The 14,976-nt window shown below is 39.5% G+C and overlaps 1 protein-coding gene across 4 annotated transcripts in view; it reads right to left on the bottom strand.

The window, feature by feature from the left end:
- Positions 1–9,162: 9,162 nt before the first annotated feature.
- STK32C (serine/threonine kinase 32C) overlaps positions 9,163–14,976 on the bottom strand; it is a 277,360-nt gene continuing 271,546 nt past the window's right edge. For 3 of the 4 annotated variants that reach the window (XM_014611373.3, XM_019482915.2, XM_019482916.2), the window contains one exon: positions 9,163–14,488. In XM_014611373.3, coding sequence (XP_014466859.2) covers positions 14,350–14,488 — 139 coding nt within the window. In that variant the 3' untranslated portion in view covers positions 9,163–14,349. The remainder of the gene's footprint in view (positions 14,489–14,976) is intronic. The other variant, XM_019482914.2, reaches the window with a different exon arrangement.

The following is a 14,976-nucleotide window of genomic DNA, read 5'->3' as shown; positions in this document are numbered from 1 at the left end:
CCAGGCTACAGACACGTAGGCCTGGCGCTCATTTGTTGTATGTTCAGGCCTGGGTGCAGGACTGGGCTGGCCCCAGCAGCCTTACCTGGGGCTGCAGCAGTAGCAATCCTGCTGCTTGGAGCCTGGCCAGCAGCCAAAGCAGGGCTCTGGCCAGCCCAACTCTGGTTTTGAGCAGCACTTGCTGCCCCTGTGTGTGCTGCTCTGCTTTTTTTTCCCTGGGTTTTTTTTTGACCCCTGGATATCCTGTGCTGCTCCTTTGCAGCATGGAAAACACCTGAATATGTGGTATGTGGCATCACAGATGTGTCTGCAGTGCCACATACTGCACAGTCACGATTGTCTGGACACAGCCATAGTTTTTGTTGCAGATACAGTTGTTAAAAGCAATTGTGGCATTCACTCAGCATTTATGGGCCAAATTCTCAGGTGTTGTAAATCAGTGTAGCTGAATTCAATGGAGTATGTCTATTTATACCATCTGGGATCTGGCCCATAACCCCTTACCATTGTTCAGTTTCCAGAAAGCTTTTCACATCTATTTTACTGTCACATATCCAAGGAGGCTATTCTAAGGAAAGGGGGAGGAGGAAGGAAGGGGGAGGAATAATCCATATGAATAAGGCTCATTGTTGAAATGTCCACATATGGTAGCATATAGTCTTTATCTGCTTCCTGACAAAGGATCTGTAAATATTTCTGCAAGCCTCCCAATATAATAAAGTATTAACTAGACATTCCAGAATACTTGATAATTTGTAAATGTGTTCAGTGTCTGAAGGAAATAAGGCTATCTGAGGCACAAATAGACACAGTAGGGAACGAAGGAATGTCTCAGTTTGGCCCTAATTTCTTTTGACAGATTTTCTGCAGCCTCCAGGTCAGATACATCTAGGCTGTGTATTAAAAAGAAAGACTCCTTGAATGTTCTTTGTACCTAGAGAAATAATTAATACACTTAATAGCAGTTTTATATTTCAATAGTTGGACATTTTGAGTAGAGTAGTATTTTCACCAGTGCTGATATAAAGCACACAATTCAGATCTCAGGAGATTTCTTTCTAAAGACCTCATAAATGACTATTAATATCAGTTGGACTTTTGACTGGAAAAGAAACAGGAAACCAAGAGGAGGAGGAAGCTGAGGGATGAAAACAATAAACCTATGACTCTTTTCTTACCTGAAAACTATATTACTTTGTAATCATAACTAGAGCAAATACATGTTCTTAAAATATATCTGTGTGTATTGTTAGCTATATGGCATGTTGTACTAAATCAGATTTAGTAAATCTTGATCTTTTTAGCCAAAGTGAACCCTAATTTTATTTTAATACCAGAAAGTAATGAAAACTAAGGTTGAAAAATAAATATTAAATGAACCAATCTATTTCCCATGGCATTAAAAGCTGTTTCCCTATTATTTGTTTTCTACTTCTGTTTGGCTCTATTCAGCCTCTTTATACAATGGAAATCACCATCATTAATACAAACAATAAAAAACCAGAAGCATCTTTATTACTGCACTGAATCCTGCATTTCTTTGGGATTGGATTTCATGCTCTAGTGGAAGGTAAAGATCCCCAACTACTCTAATTATATAGGCAAGTACTTAAAATAAGACAACTTGTTATTGTGATGCATGCATCCTGTGAATTGCACTACAATAAGGAGAAACTGTGATGAAGTCCTTATAATGGAATTGATAGGTGAAGATTCAGGCAGTAGGGGAGAGAAGGAAGAATTAAGAAAGAACAGTCTCTCCATAGAATCATAGAAAATTAGGGTTGGAAGGGACCTCAAGATGTCATCTAATGCAACTCTCTGCTCAAAGCAGGACCATCCCCAACTACATCATCCCAGCCAAACCTTTGTCTAGCCGGGTCTTAAAAATCTCCGTGGATGGAGATTCCACAACTGCTCTGGGTAATCTGTTCCAGTGCTTTACTACCCTCTTTGTGAGAGAGTTTTCCCTTGTATCTAACCTAAACTTCCCTTGCTTCAACTTGAGACCATTGATCCTTGTTCTGTTATCTGCCACCACTGAAAGCAGTCTAACCCCATCCTCTGTGGAATGACCCTTCAGGTAGCTGAAGGCTGCTATTAAATTCTATCTCAGTCTTTTCTTCTCCAGACTAAATGAACCCAATTCCCTCAGCCTCTCCTCAACCCCATAGTCATGTGCCCCAGGCCCCTAAATATTTTTGTTGCTCTCCACTGGACTCTCTCTAATTTGTCCACATCTTTTCTGTAGCGAGGGCTCCAAGACTGGATACAGTACTCCAGATATGGCCACACCAGTGTTGAATACAGGGAAAGAATCACTTTCCTCAGTCTTCTGGCAATGCTCCTACTAATGCAGCCCAGGATGCCATTAGCCTTCTTCAAAACAAGGACACACTGTTGGTTCATATTCAGCTTATTGTCCACTGTAACCCCAGGTCCTTTTCTGCAGAGCTGCTGTTTAGCCAGCCAGCCCCCAGCCTGTGCTGGTGCATGGGATTGTTCTGTCCTAAATACAGTACTTTGCACTTATCTTTATTGAACCTCATGAGATTTCTTTTGGTCCAAGCCTTCAGTTTCTCTAGGTCTCTCTGAATCCTAGCCACTTCTATCAGACAGCTTTAGTGACTCTTCAGGAGGAAAACCTGATTTTGCATCAGGCTCCCATCTCTACTCCCACCATATCCCTTAATGTCACCAAGAGACAAAGCTATAGGAAGCCTCTATGGTGCATTTTTAAAGAAAAGTTCTCAGGCACTGAGCTAACAGAGAGGAAGGCAGATAACTTGGAAGCTGTTTTGGGGCAGAAAAAGTACAAGGCAGTTTACAGAAGTCAAGCTAGCAGTGTTATGATGACGAGGCATTGGTCAGATCGTCCACTGGGTTAATGGCATAAGCTCGGCTGACTTCAGCAACACTTTGCTGGTTTCCACCAGCTGGGATCTGGCTGATTTGAACTCTGGGAGGGTGGCCTATGCCCACCTAGAATGAAAGGCCCACACTCTCATCTGAGAAAGGGAGTTAAAGAATCTACAAAACTGATTACATGGGAGCCAGTGTGTTCCTAGAGGCGTCAGCCTGTTGAACTGCAGGGTCTAATTCCTCTAAAGTAGTGTCAGGCATTGTGCCTGGGAAATCTGATAAAAGGCTGGGAAGACAATATGTTGTCGCTGGTATAACTTACATGAGACACTGGCATAACTTACATCAGATTGTACACTGGTCCAAGTTACCCTGCAATCTAGAGCGCCCAATGGCTATACCAATATGTAGGAAGTGCCTATTACAATGTTTGTTGCCAGCTGGCAGAGAACCAGGGAATAGCCTCTCTGCCTTGAGGAAATAGCTACCCTTGGGTAAGCTATGGGTAGACCACACAGCTGGTTACATCTGTGTAATTTTACTCCTGATTTTTCCTGGCATAATTCTACACTGTAGTGGAGTAAGTTATACATGTGCAGAGCTGTATGTCATCTCCATTTCTTGTATACACCAATGTAAAAACAAGTTACATGGGTATAAATGTAAAGTTTCTCTAAGCCCAAAGAGGCCAGCAGTATAAACACTGTGACTAAAGCCCATGAAGGGGAGCCCAGCAGTATTTGAGATCCAGGATACTTACTGTGGCAGCTTCTAAGTGCCCACCCAAGGGAGCCCTCTCAGATCACTCACAACATGGTGCATAGGACTGGAGAAAGTCTGATAACCATAGAAGTGTGCTCTTGTACTGGCCAGAATCTCAGCCAAAGCCGAGACTGGAGCTACACGGTTGCTCTGTGGCACATAGGATCATGCAGGTATGGTCAGTGGGCTGTATTGTCTAAGCTGTGGTCAGAATAAAACTATTACAATTGACTGTTGAAAGCCAAAGGAGGAAGATCCATTAACTTCCAGGCTAGCAGTTTAGTAGTTAGAATACTTACCCAGGGAATATGAGACTCAGGCCCCCATCCCATAGCAGGGGCTTGGACCTACATTTCCTTCTTCCAAGCAAAGAGCTTTATCCAACAGACTCTATGCACTTTCATGCTGGTTTTCTGTACTGATTTCTCACAATGTTTATACTGTAATACACAAAGCAGCAGCTTTGCTCTGAAGCCCTGTTTATTAAAAGGCATTTTGTTTCTTTATCTGCATTCATTATCATCTCAATCTCATACAATTCATTAGATGATAAATGCCTGGCTTTTAACATAACTATGTGAATATCTATTGCCAACCAAATGTAAAACTAACCTATATAGTTCCACAGTCTCTTCTGCTTGTCTCCAGTTTACCACAAACATGGCCTTGGGCTACCCTCTAGTGGATGAAGAAGGTAATTTATCTCTTTCTCTATGATTTTTAAACTATTTTATCCATAAATTAGTCCCTCCCTGTCAAGCAGATCTTACCTGCCAAGAGTACAGTAAGTCAGAGCAGACAAAAAAGGACAAGTGGGGTTATCTGTGGAGATCCACACTGAGAAGGACATAAGACTATCGCTCTTGCCTTATTCATTCAGTGGGGTTACTATCAGCAGTACTTTGCATTCTTGACATCCAGCTATGAGTGGCTTGTGTTCAGTTTTAGCTAATATTTTGCTGACTATAAGGACACTGTCCTTTTAGTATATGTTTATCAGGTCTATGACCCTAGTTTAATAGACAGCGGTTCCTATTATTCCATGAAAAAAGAGAAAGGGAATGACAGTGAAATTGTTTGAAATGGAGTAAAGTGTAATATTGTTATTTTAATGCTGGGAATTCAAGGCTTTCCTCTTTCTAAACAGAGTATTGTGTCTGAAACACAGCTTTCCCCTGTTATGGTTGTGTTTGTCTGCATAACCCAGTGAACAGCTATGTTATGAATATGTGCCTTTTGTTTGCTCGCTCCTTATGTTTAAACACAAATGGCATGTTTGGATTTGTATGTGAGCCAAATAAGACAGTTTCTTTAGAACTTCACATTTAGATGTGTCTTTTGTTGGAAAATGTTAGCCTAATAAACCCTGCTTAGGTTCCTAAGGTTAAAACTAAGCTGAGAAGAAAAAGCTGAGGTCTTTGATGCAGCTGTGTTAGTTAGGACAGGTAAGAGTCCTCACTCAATCAGGAGCTGATAAAAGGGCGGCTGTTTACTTCCTGAGTTACAGGGATGCAGGTTATGGGCTTGGGCAAAGCCATCTAGGATGAGTGGGGTATTCCTAAATGTTTTCTTTAGTGATACTGTTATTTTTAAATGAGCAACAAGGATTTAAAATGAAGACTTTCCTCTAGCCAGAGCAGTTCCAGTCACTCTTGTTCTTGATACAAAACATTGCACTGAGTTGCACTCTGCTCTCTGGGTTTTGTTCTTTGGATTAAGAACTATACAGACCTTGTTCTCCTTAGCGGGGTGTGAGTGTGTACATACTCAAGAAGGCCTTTCACAGTATGGCCATGTAATACTATATCCCATACAGGCTATACTCCTGATAGAGTCCATCTTAGCACGTGTACCTGCTTATTCTTTTAATGTGCTAACTGGGTGTCATAGTCACCTTCTCTATGAACATTTGGCCTTGGCCTAGAGAATGACTGACTGTTTTCTCTTTAGAACAAGCTGAGAGGAAAAAAAATAGGAGCAACATTTGTAGCAGACCTATAATACCTAAATATTAGGAAGTTGGGTTTGTGATTGTTGTAGGAAGAAACAGACAAGTGAAAGTAAGATCAATTTGCTTTATCTTCTGTTCATCATAACATCTCAGGGTTGTTAGTTCTTTCACCTTCAGGGTAAGGAGACCTGCAGACTCATCTGGAGGGCAACAACTGGAGAAGCAACTGTACAAGTATTTTAGACAGAGCACCTGCACCTTGCTGACCAGCCCCCTCCTGCATAGCATTAAGTACCCCAACTAATAAACCCAGAAGCAGCTGTTGAGTTATTCTGGTAAAACAATATACCTTGTACAGTCTACCCTAGAGCTGTCACTGGCAGTGTTACCTGTGCTTATCTTAATCCCATCCAGTCTGTATCTGCAATGGAAAAGATGCATCTGCAATTAAAATAGGAATGAAGGATTCACCCACTGACATGCTATTGTGGGTGAATCAGCTAAGACAGAAAGGAGAAAATTCAAGAAGATGACTGACCTCTTTAGTCTGAATGAGGCAGATTTGTATTGCAATTAACACCAGTAATTAGAGAAAGCCCATCTCTCATCACAGATGGACTACTCTGCTCTTCTTGCCCCAACAAGGCAGGCTGATAACTGGCAAGCTAACAAATGCCACTTCAACAGTTTTTGGCAAAAATACACCTCTTTGGTACCACAGATGCCATTTATAGTGTGTGTTGTGGGCCAGCTGCTTAATGAGGGATGACTTGGGAAGATATATTGAAAAGCAGTAAGAGGCCATCTCTCATTCTCCCTGCAACCTGTGTATTCCTGGTGGCTGCTTCTCTTCTTTATGCTAATGCTATTGGATGCTGAAAATTAGCCTAACCTTAGGATATCAGCCTTCATTGTCTACTTACTACATATTTAACACAGCATGCTTGTTACTTCTCCCATGCTGCCTCTCATTTTTGGGAAGGGCTCTATGTTACCATGCTTAAAGCTACATCATTATTTGCCTTCAAATCCCTCCTTAAACCTTCTTTCTCCTGTGCTTGCCTACAAACACTAGTGAGAAGCAAGGGGGTTTTGGTAGTATAGTAAAAGCTCTGTTATCTGGCATCCACTGGGAATGGGGGATACCAGTTAATCAAATATACTGGTTAGTTAAATGTGCACTGCCTGGTGCACTCTGCGACATCAGTGTGCAGGGGGACAGGGAGGGGGGGGCCCTGCACAAGCTGCTTTGCCCCACGCAGGCTGCTTTGCCATGGGCCGAAGAAGTGACGAAGAAAAGCTCGGTTTGTGGTGGTGAAACCAGAAGTCTCCCAGAAGTGGTACTTCTGGTTTCACTTTTGCCACGTCCCTTGGATGCTGGTTAGTAGAGTTTAGAGTTTTCCAGCTGATAAAGTGCCCTTTAACACAGTTTTTGCTGTATATTTGACCGCTGTAAGGGAGCTGATGTAAGGAGACCATGACCTCTCATTCTGAGTAGCATAGCCACATTATTTCTGTGTTCCCTCATATGTTTGTATCCACCTGTCATCTCCTATCTTTACTTAATCTCTACCCCAGGAAATGTACAATCTATCTCTTATTCTGTATTTGCACAGTGTCAAGAACAATGCAATCCTAGTCAATGACTGGAGCTTGTAAGTGCTAGTGCTGTACAAATAAAGAATTGGCCAGGTAATAAAAGCCTGATTCAGGGGGCAATCAGGGCCCTTGTAGTGTAAGCCCGGACCTTATAGACCCTGGTTGCCTGGCTGTAGCTAGAAGGCCCTGGGCCTGTTTCTGATCACTCTGTTGCCATAAGTCTTCTGATCTATCCTGTCCTATGTAGGCAAAATTGTCAGGGGACCTCTGCTTGGCCAGTTGAGATCTAAAATCATTTGACCGCTACCCAACCCTCACCTTGTAAATACTGACAACTCCATTGTTGGAACAGGATTGTTTAGGTGAAAACAAAAGATTTAAGGAAGCTCTGACTCATGTGAGACATTTTGATATGGTAAAGTATCTTGGCCTCTATGTTCATGGCCTGTAGACTGTTTGATTAGAGAATGGAGAGGGACAGGATTTTGCAGTTCCTTTTGTGCTGGTTGTCTTTTGTACAATCTGAGGGTCCTGGGAAGATTCAGCATTTGTGGGCATGTGTACTTGTTGAATTCTCCTGGCAATTTAAAATACTAACCTGCACCTGCATGGTTTTCTAGACATTGTGCATGACATTTTGGACTCTGTTTCAGAACACACAAGGGGTTTCAGAATTGATGGGCCATTTAAATCGCATTTGTGGTTGGGGTATGTTTTGTGGTGTAGGAGCTTAAAAAGATATTGAACCTTCAAGTGCTTCTTAAATGATACATAAATCTGCTGGCAAAGTCGTAATGTTTCACCTCCTGAATGTGAATGGCTAGAAAACTGGGCAGAAATCCTGAGAGGAAGCAGAAATGTGAAAGGTCTGCTCAAAGGGATATAGGCCATACAGAGCACTCTGTGACCTTGCTCTGCCTCTCCATTTTCTCCGAATCCTCCACATAGTGATACATGCCCCTAGCTTTCAAGCCACTACCGGATACAACATGAATATAGATGATCTCAAGCGCCTTATTGCCCCTCTGAGTGTTTGTTAAATCTCCAGCTGGGAATCATGCTGCTTGGTGTCTGGAAAATGCATATCTTTGTCTCAAACTGTCTAGACTCCAAAGGCACGATGCAGCACAAGGAGAATGTAAATAAGAATGGGGAAGCTGGAATCATTTGAAAATGCCTGGTCAGCTCTTTCCTCTTCCCTGAGCTGGTATGGTCTCCTGATCCACTAATGCAGATGAACAATTGCTATGGATTGCCTACTCACCAGCTAGTGAGAGTGAGTGAACATTGGAGATGATGGTGAAGAAGGGTCTAACTCAGGTTCCAAGGCATATTTTGGCTACCTTCTCCCACTTACCTTACAGATGTGTGGGAACAAGTGGTGGTAATTATAGTGGGCAACCATTGCTTGTAACCTATACAATGGCTTTCAGTGCCTTAGCCTTATGTTTGCCTGGAACAAGTTTGAATCCATTTTTTCCAGAAACAGAACCACATATTTTCTTGAAGAAATAAAATGCCTTTTGCATGTGTTATGGAATACTGCAGTGTTTATTTGAGCCATACATTCTGAGGATATCCTCCTAATATTCTGTATATGCTATAAAGGCAGTTGTGGTATTTTTAAATTAGGCAGATAATACTCCTTGAATTCTGGATGAGTGACCAAAGTACCAATATGGAGAATATAATTGCATATATTTATCATTGCATGTATTTATCAGATTCCATATTCTTAATATATGGATTACCCATGGGGACAGTAAATGGATGTAAAAATGATGTTGCCTAGGTCTCTAGATTTTTCATGAGCCTAATAAAGGGTATGTAACAGATGTATCATATGTTCTGGCTATTGTACCTAATTCCTAAAAATTGTCAGCCTTTGACTATGTAAACAAGGAACATGACCACTACCTGGCCTTTTTTCAGACTTTAATTTGCTTCTATTGATCAACAAACCTAGAAATGACTTTAAATATTTCAGGTATTTTAAAAATACACATTTATTATGCCACAAATGCAATGGCTTCTTGGCAGTATCTGCAAAAACACAAATATATTGCCATAACTTAATTTTTTTTTTTTGTATAATATGGTACTCTTTTCATGCAATAAAAATTACAGAAATGTATTAACATAAAATACAAGGATATACTTACAGATCTGATTTATACTGGTATGATTTTTTTTAAAGTAACCTGCAAGGCAGCAGGATTTCAGCACTGTCCTAAATCAAGTTTGTCATACATGTTTCTACCTTTTATTTTATTACCTTTGTTTGCTCTGTGGCAAAAAATAGACCAATAAGTAATTGGTAACAAAGGAACCATTAAGGCCTGGTTCTGCATTCCTTTCATGTGCAAAATCCCCAGTGAAGTCAGCTGAGTTCAATGAAACAGGTTTTTTTAAATATTTTCAGAAATTTGTAATGTAACAAAGAAAAAAATGTTATTTATATTATAGCAAGGACTTGAGAGTAACAGAATACAAATGACATTACAAGGGCAGTGGAAAACCAAAAAGACATTGTAGAAAACCATTCTACAGTGAATTATTAATACAGACAATATTTGAATTTTTTTTGGCAGGTCAAGTTCAGTACTGTGGTACTCAGGAATAAAAGACAGCAAAAATTGTCATTAATTTATGTCAAACCCTACACTATGAAAATTTATAACTATTGTCTTTCATGAAATTCACCATGAATTTGCTTGTGGACCAAATGCAAGATCAGGCTGAAAAACAGAGAGACCTACTGTAAAAAGAGAAATAGTTCATAAATAATCAAACCAACATTGTTTTTTAAAAACAGGAAAAAACTCATTAACAAATTAAAATTGAGTTTTAAAATAGCTTAAAGTCATCCGTTTCACACTTTGGATTGGGCAAAGTACATGTTTAATTTTATTTTTGTTACTAGTATAATCAGATGTGTGTGGTATACTTCGTTTCATACTTTATTTCAAATAAAGTTCCACTTTAAGAGTGTTTCCACTAGTAGGCTTTTACTGTTCACTTACTGTTTATCTCCTCTTTGCTGTACTCCAAAATTCACACTGACTTCAGTGGATTTTTAATGAGATTTAAGAAATTCAGGATTGTGCTATAACCATAGTCACAGATGTTAAATCTTCTTACACCACAGAGATCCTAGAAAACATGTGTAAAACATGTGATCTCCATTTTCCTAGTACCCCAGTAGGTCTAAGAATAATTTCTTCTAGCATTAGGGTTAGAATACGTGACTTCAGTGTCTCTCAAGGTAGTAAATATTTGCTGGCTGCCAGAACTGGGAGTCTGTATTCTTCTCCTACTTGCTTGTACACATTGTGGGCCTTGGCGATAAATAAGAGACAAATCTAAACTTAAAAAATACGGGAATTTACTAAATCACAGACTGTGCATTAAACTCCTGAACCCCAAAGAAATAAAACTTGTTAAATGGTTGTGTTAGGAAAATGGCATGAATTAAATAGGTGAACAGAGAAAAAATCCTATTGCCCTCAAAAGTTTTATATGTATCAAATACAGTTTTGCACAGGACATGAATAAAATAAACTGAGACAAACAAGGTCTGATCTAATACCCAATAAAGTTAGTAAAAGGACTCAGATTTTAATGGGCATTGGGTCATGCTCACTTTGTCCACAGTTTGAATCAAAGACTCATCAAAGGAACATAGGAACCAGGACAATGCAGCCTAGTCAAGTAAAGAGGCAGCATTAAAATTTTCACAATATATTTATTATAAAGCCTACCACACCTCAAACGCTGTGTACCCCATAAACATCAGAGAGGAGAACTGGTACAGTATGCTGAAGTGTATAAAGTCTAACATCCTTTCACACATTTTCTCTCAAAGCAAATATAAACACACAAATATAAAACAGCCACATTCAATGAAGTTACATCACAGATGAATCTGGCCCATTATATTAAGAAACCCATCTTTTTTTCTTTAACAACAAAGCAAATCTTCATCCATGTCTTACCATTTGTCTTTGTGCGGTTACCATATTCTTGTTATCTCTTCTCTGGGGAATATGCATAAATAGGCATCAATAAAACCTATTCCCCAGATTGGTATTAGTGAGGTACATTTGCATGCATTATTTAAGATGAAAATGAGTACTTGAATTATATTGTACTCCTGGTGTTTCTAATGCACAGTACAATGATTCTAAAAGTCTCTTGTTGTCATGTTGTTGTTTGCTTCTTATAGATTAAGACTTAGAAATACAGGTAGGTGAGGCAGAAATCATGTGTGAACAAGTTTTCCAATTCTTGTTTCCTTAGGAAATAATATCTTGCACTTCAGTAGTGCCTTCAAGCAGCCAGATTTGGCCCCTAATGATTTGATCCTAGAAGCCTTGATAATGAGATGCCCTCATTTAGCTTTGCTGGTCTATGTTCAGTACTGCTGAGGACATTCTGCTGAATTGGCATGGCAAAGTAAGCGACAAAAACAGGAAGTAAATGAACAATAGACAAAGAAAAATAAACCGAGAAACAAACATTTCATCCCTATTCACTGCAACTTGGACTTCAGGGACTATTGACATCATGCCCCAAAGACAGCAGTGAATGTTATACTGCATTTTCTATTATATACATTCTGATGAGAATGACAGAGATCCTCTTTAACTGAGAGGTTGCTGACATTCACTTGTTAGGAGTGCCTCCACATCTCACAGGTACTCATCCAGTCTCAACACAACCCATGTTCCTCACAATTTTAATGTCCCATCACTTCTATTGTTGAAAATTATTTACATGAGCAATAAAGAGGAAGGAAACTGAGGCTTCTGAAAAAGCCACTTATACCAACAGAATAAATCTCAAAATGTTTGTTTCCTTCACAGACAATTTTGTGTCCTTCATTTTGTATCTTTGATCCATGTGTTCCCCATTTGAATCTTGGCAGGTTGAGAGGTATGTTCACATCTATTTACATCAGAGTTTATCAGATTTTTTTTATTCAAATGCAAGAAAGAGTCCATCTCCAGTACTAAAATGAGGAGCATTCTAATTCAGTGGTCTGAATAGGGATGAGTCAAGAGTTGCTATTTTGAAAAGGGAGGGCTGATTATTGTTGGGTTTGATTCTCTAAAAATGTTCTATCTTATTTTTCCCTTTCCCCAGGAGGAATCGGAGGGAAACAGAGAGAGATTAAAGCAAACTATGGCTTGGATCAAGACAACATTACAAGTCTTTAAACTCATTTGCCTGTTTCTCAAGGGCAGGAGGAAAAGGAAACTCTCTTTTGTTTTAATGAAGTTTGTGACTCAAAGATGGGGATATAAATGTTCTTCTGCAGCTGTAGGGAGGAGGGAAGTTTTTATTTAGACTTATGCCAGTTCCCTACTTCAGTCTGCCATTAGAGCAGGAGTAGTGGATAGTAACATCTAGGAACATTAACATAGTTGGTCAGTGTTCATTATCTGTAATGAGCTGGCTCCAGGGTAAGGGCCTATTCAAGCTCTCACAGCTCTGATTTGTTCTGTGTATGATGGAATGTGGATGTTCATGACTCTAGCAAGAACTATCATCTTCTACAGTTTATTTACTAACAGGACAAGCCATTTACCTGGCTGCATCCTAAAAATAACTGTGCAACTGGTATAAAAGCTTTGGCTTTTTTCCCTACAAGTTGTGCCTGCACACTTGAACTCATTTTTAAAGATTTTTATGAAAATTTGGTTCTGCACAATTTTTACCACTTACTAACTTCCACATAAAACTGTGGGAAGGTAAGTATGTCTTGTCATCTAACATATAAAATTGCTCTATACCAGCTATACCTTTTGTATTTCATTCATGGAAATTGAAAACTATACAGTGAGACAGCAGAAATTGCCTTGAAAGAGTCTACATCTGTTAAAAACATTCTACACCCATTTTGCTCCATGAATATACAACAGTGATGCAAACTTGGCAACCTCTTTTAATGTCTGGTAACAAATTGATTTGGATAGGTCAATGCAGCTATGAGATCTATGTACACCACAATAATTGCAGGATATAATAGAACTGATTTGGTACTATTACAGTAATAGCAACCTAAAGCCACTCTGTAGTAGATTAAGCCACTAACATAGAAAAGGCTTCTGGAACAATGAGAAAGGCAATATCCACAGCTGGAGAAAAATTAAAAGAACGCCTGTCTTAATGAGAAGCTAAGACAGGTCCCAGTAGTTTATGTACAATACTTTTACTTTACACTTAGAATAAAGAGAAGGGTTAAACATATCCCCCTCTTTCGTCCATAACTGAGCAGCATTTTATGGCTACCCACTATATACGGCTCCAATAAAACTGTAAGTCCAATACAAGTTATGCCCTACTAACCTCAATGAGTTGAGAAAATCTTTGTTGCTTGTGATTCCTTTGCTTGCAGTTGTCCATTTCCTTGGAACAGGGATAGCCACAAGAATAGATTAAATATTTGAGGCCAGATTCCCTGGTCTTGTGCTGCTGCTTTGTTTCACACTGTTAACAGACCCTGTTTGTAAAACTAATGTCCAGCCCCAGAAGGATGTGGTTGTAGTGAGTTGGCAGTATGCTTCTGGATAAGGCTAAAGGAACAGGGTTGTGGCTTATCCTGCATGATCCTCTGCTCTTCAATCTCTTGAGGCTGTTTACACTTGTCATAAATTAGAGAAGCCCTTGGACTGCTCTAATTTACACAAGGGACCAGTCCTATATACTGAAGTCTCTGCACTGTGGGACTGCAAATGTGAAACTTGCATGATCTCTGCAATCCTCCCTTACACGCACGCACACTCACGCACACACTTGCACCACATGCTCCTCGATTTGTATCCAAAGATCTGGTATGTTATCTTACTACTCTACACTTTGAGTCAGTGATCTGCCATTTAAAAAGAAACAAGAAAGAAATTGAACTTTTTCTCCAAGATAGATAGATATGTTGCATAGCACATATCTTTCCCCATAGTAAGTATCCAGTGTTTGAGAACTGGCAATCAGTTTAACCCATGAAGTCAGTTCTTAAAGAACTATCTGCTCTGCTACAGCTTTAGGATATTGATTCTGTGACTTTTTTTTTAATTGAAGTACTCGGCATACAGCACATAGTAATCAATGCAACCTGAGAATGATTTATTCAAGAGACGCATGGACTTCTGGCCCTTTGCCTTGAAGCTGTAGTCCTAGCTGCTGCCTGTAGAAGAGCATACTGAGCTGCACATATTTAAATTGGAATTCTCAGACTCAGCTTCTGTCTCAGCTTCATCAGTAGTTTCAGGAGGAGAAACAGACTCATTCATCTGTTCTTGACTCTTCTTCAGCCTGTCCAGAATATAGGAAACACATTATAGGATTCCTCCAAGTACCAGGGACTCATGAAAACCATACCCTTCCCACAAAGCTAGAGGAGCTGAGACTAGATACCACCTAAATGGGAGGAGGGTCCCATTTTGAAAAAATTATATATTTAGCATACAAAGGTATATCATTCTTGGTAATGGCTGAAATGCCATTGAAACAAATGCAGAATGAAGTTGTCTATATTTTTTGTATACTTGAAAGAGGCTTCTCTATCCCAACTGTGCAATTAGTCCAGTAAAATATATCAACCCAAAAAACTCTTGTCTCTAGCATAATTCCTGGACTATCATGGTTACAATATCACTTTAGCACTACTTGTATATACTTGAGGTTGTTCTAACATATCCTAACATTTCTATATAAGGTGTTGCCTTTGAACTATAATCTTGTTTTTATAGCATAAACAAATCATGAACAGTACAGCTTTTGTTTTAAATATAAGGGCATAG

This window comes from Alligator mississippiensis, chromosome 6 (genome assembly GCF_030867095.1).
Source record: "Alligator mississippiensis isolate rAllMis1 chromosome 6, rAllMis1, whole genome shotgun sequence".
NCBI lineage: Eukaryota > Metazoa > Chordata > Crocodylia > Alligatoridae > Alligator > Alligator mississippiensis.
The sequence above is the reverse complement of the archived record's forward strand: the minus strand, read 5'-3'. Positions and strand labels throughout refer to the sequence as shown.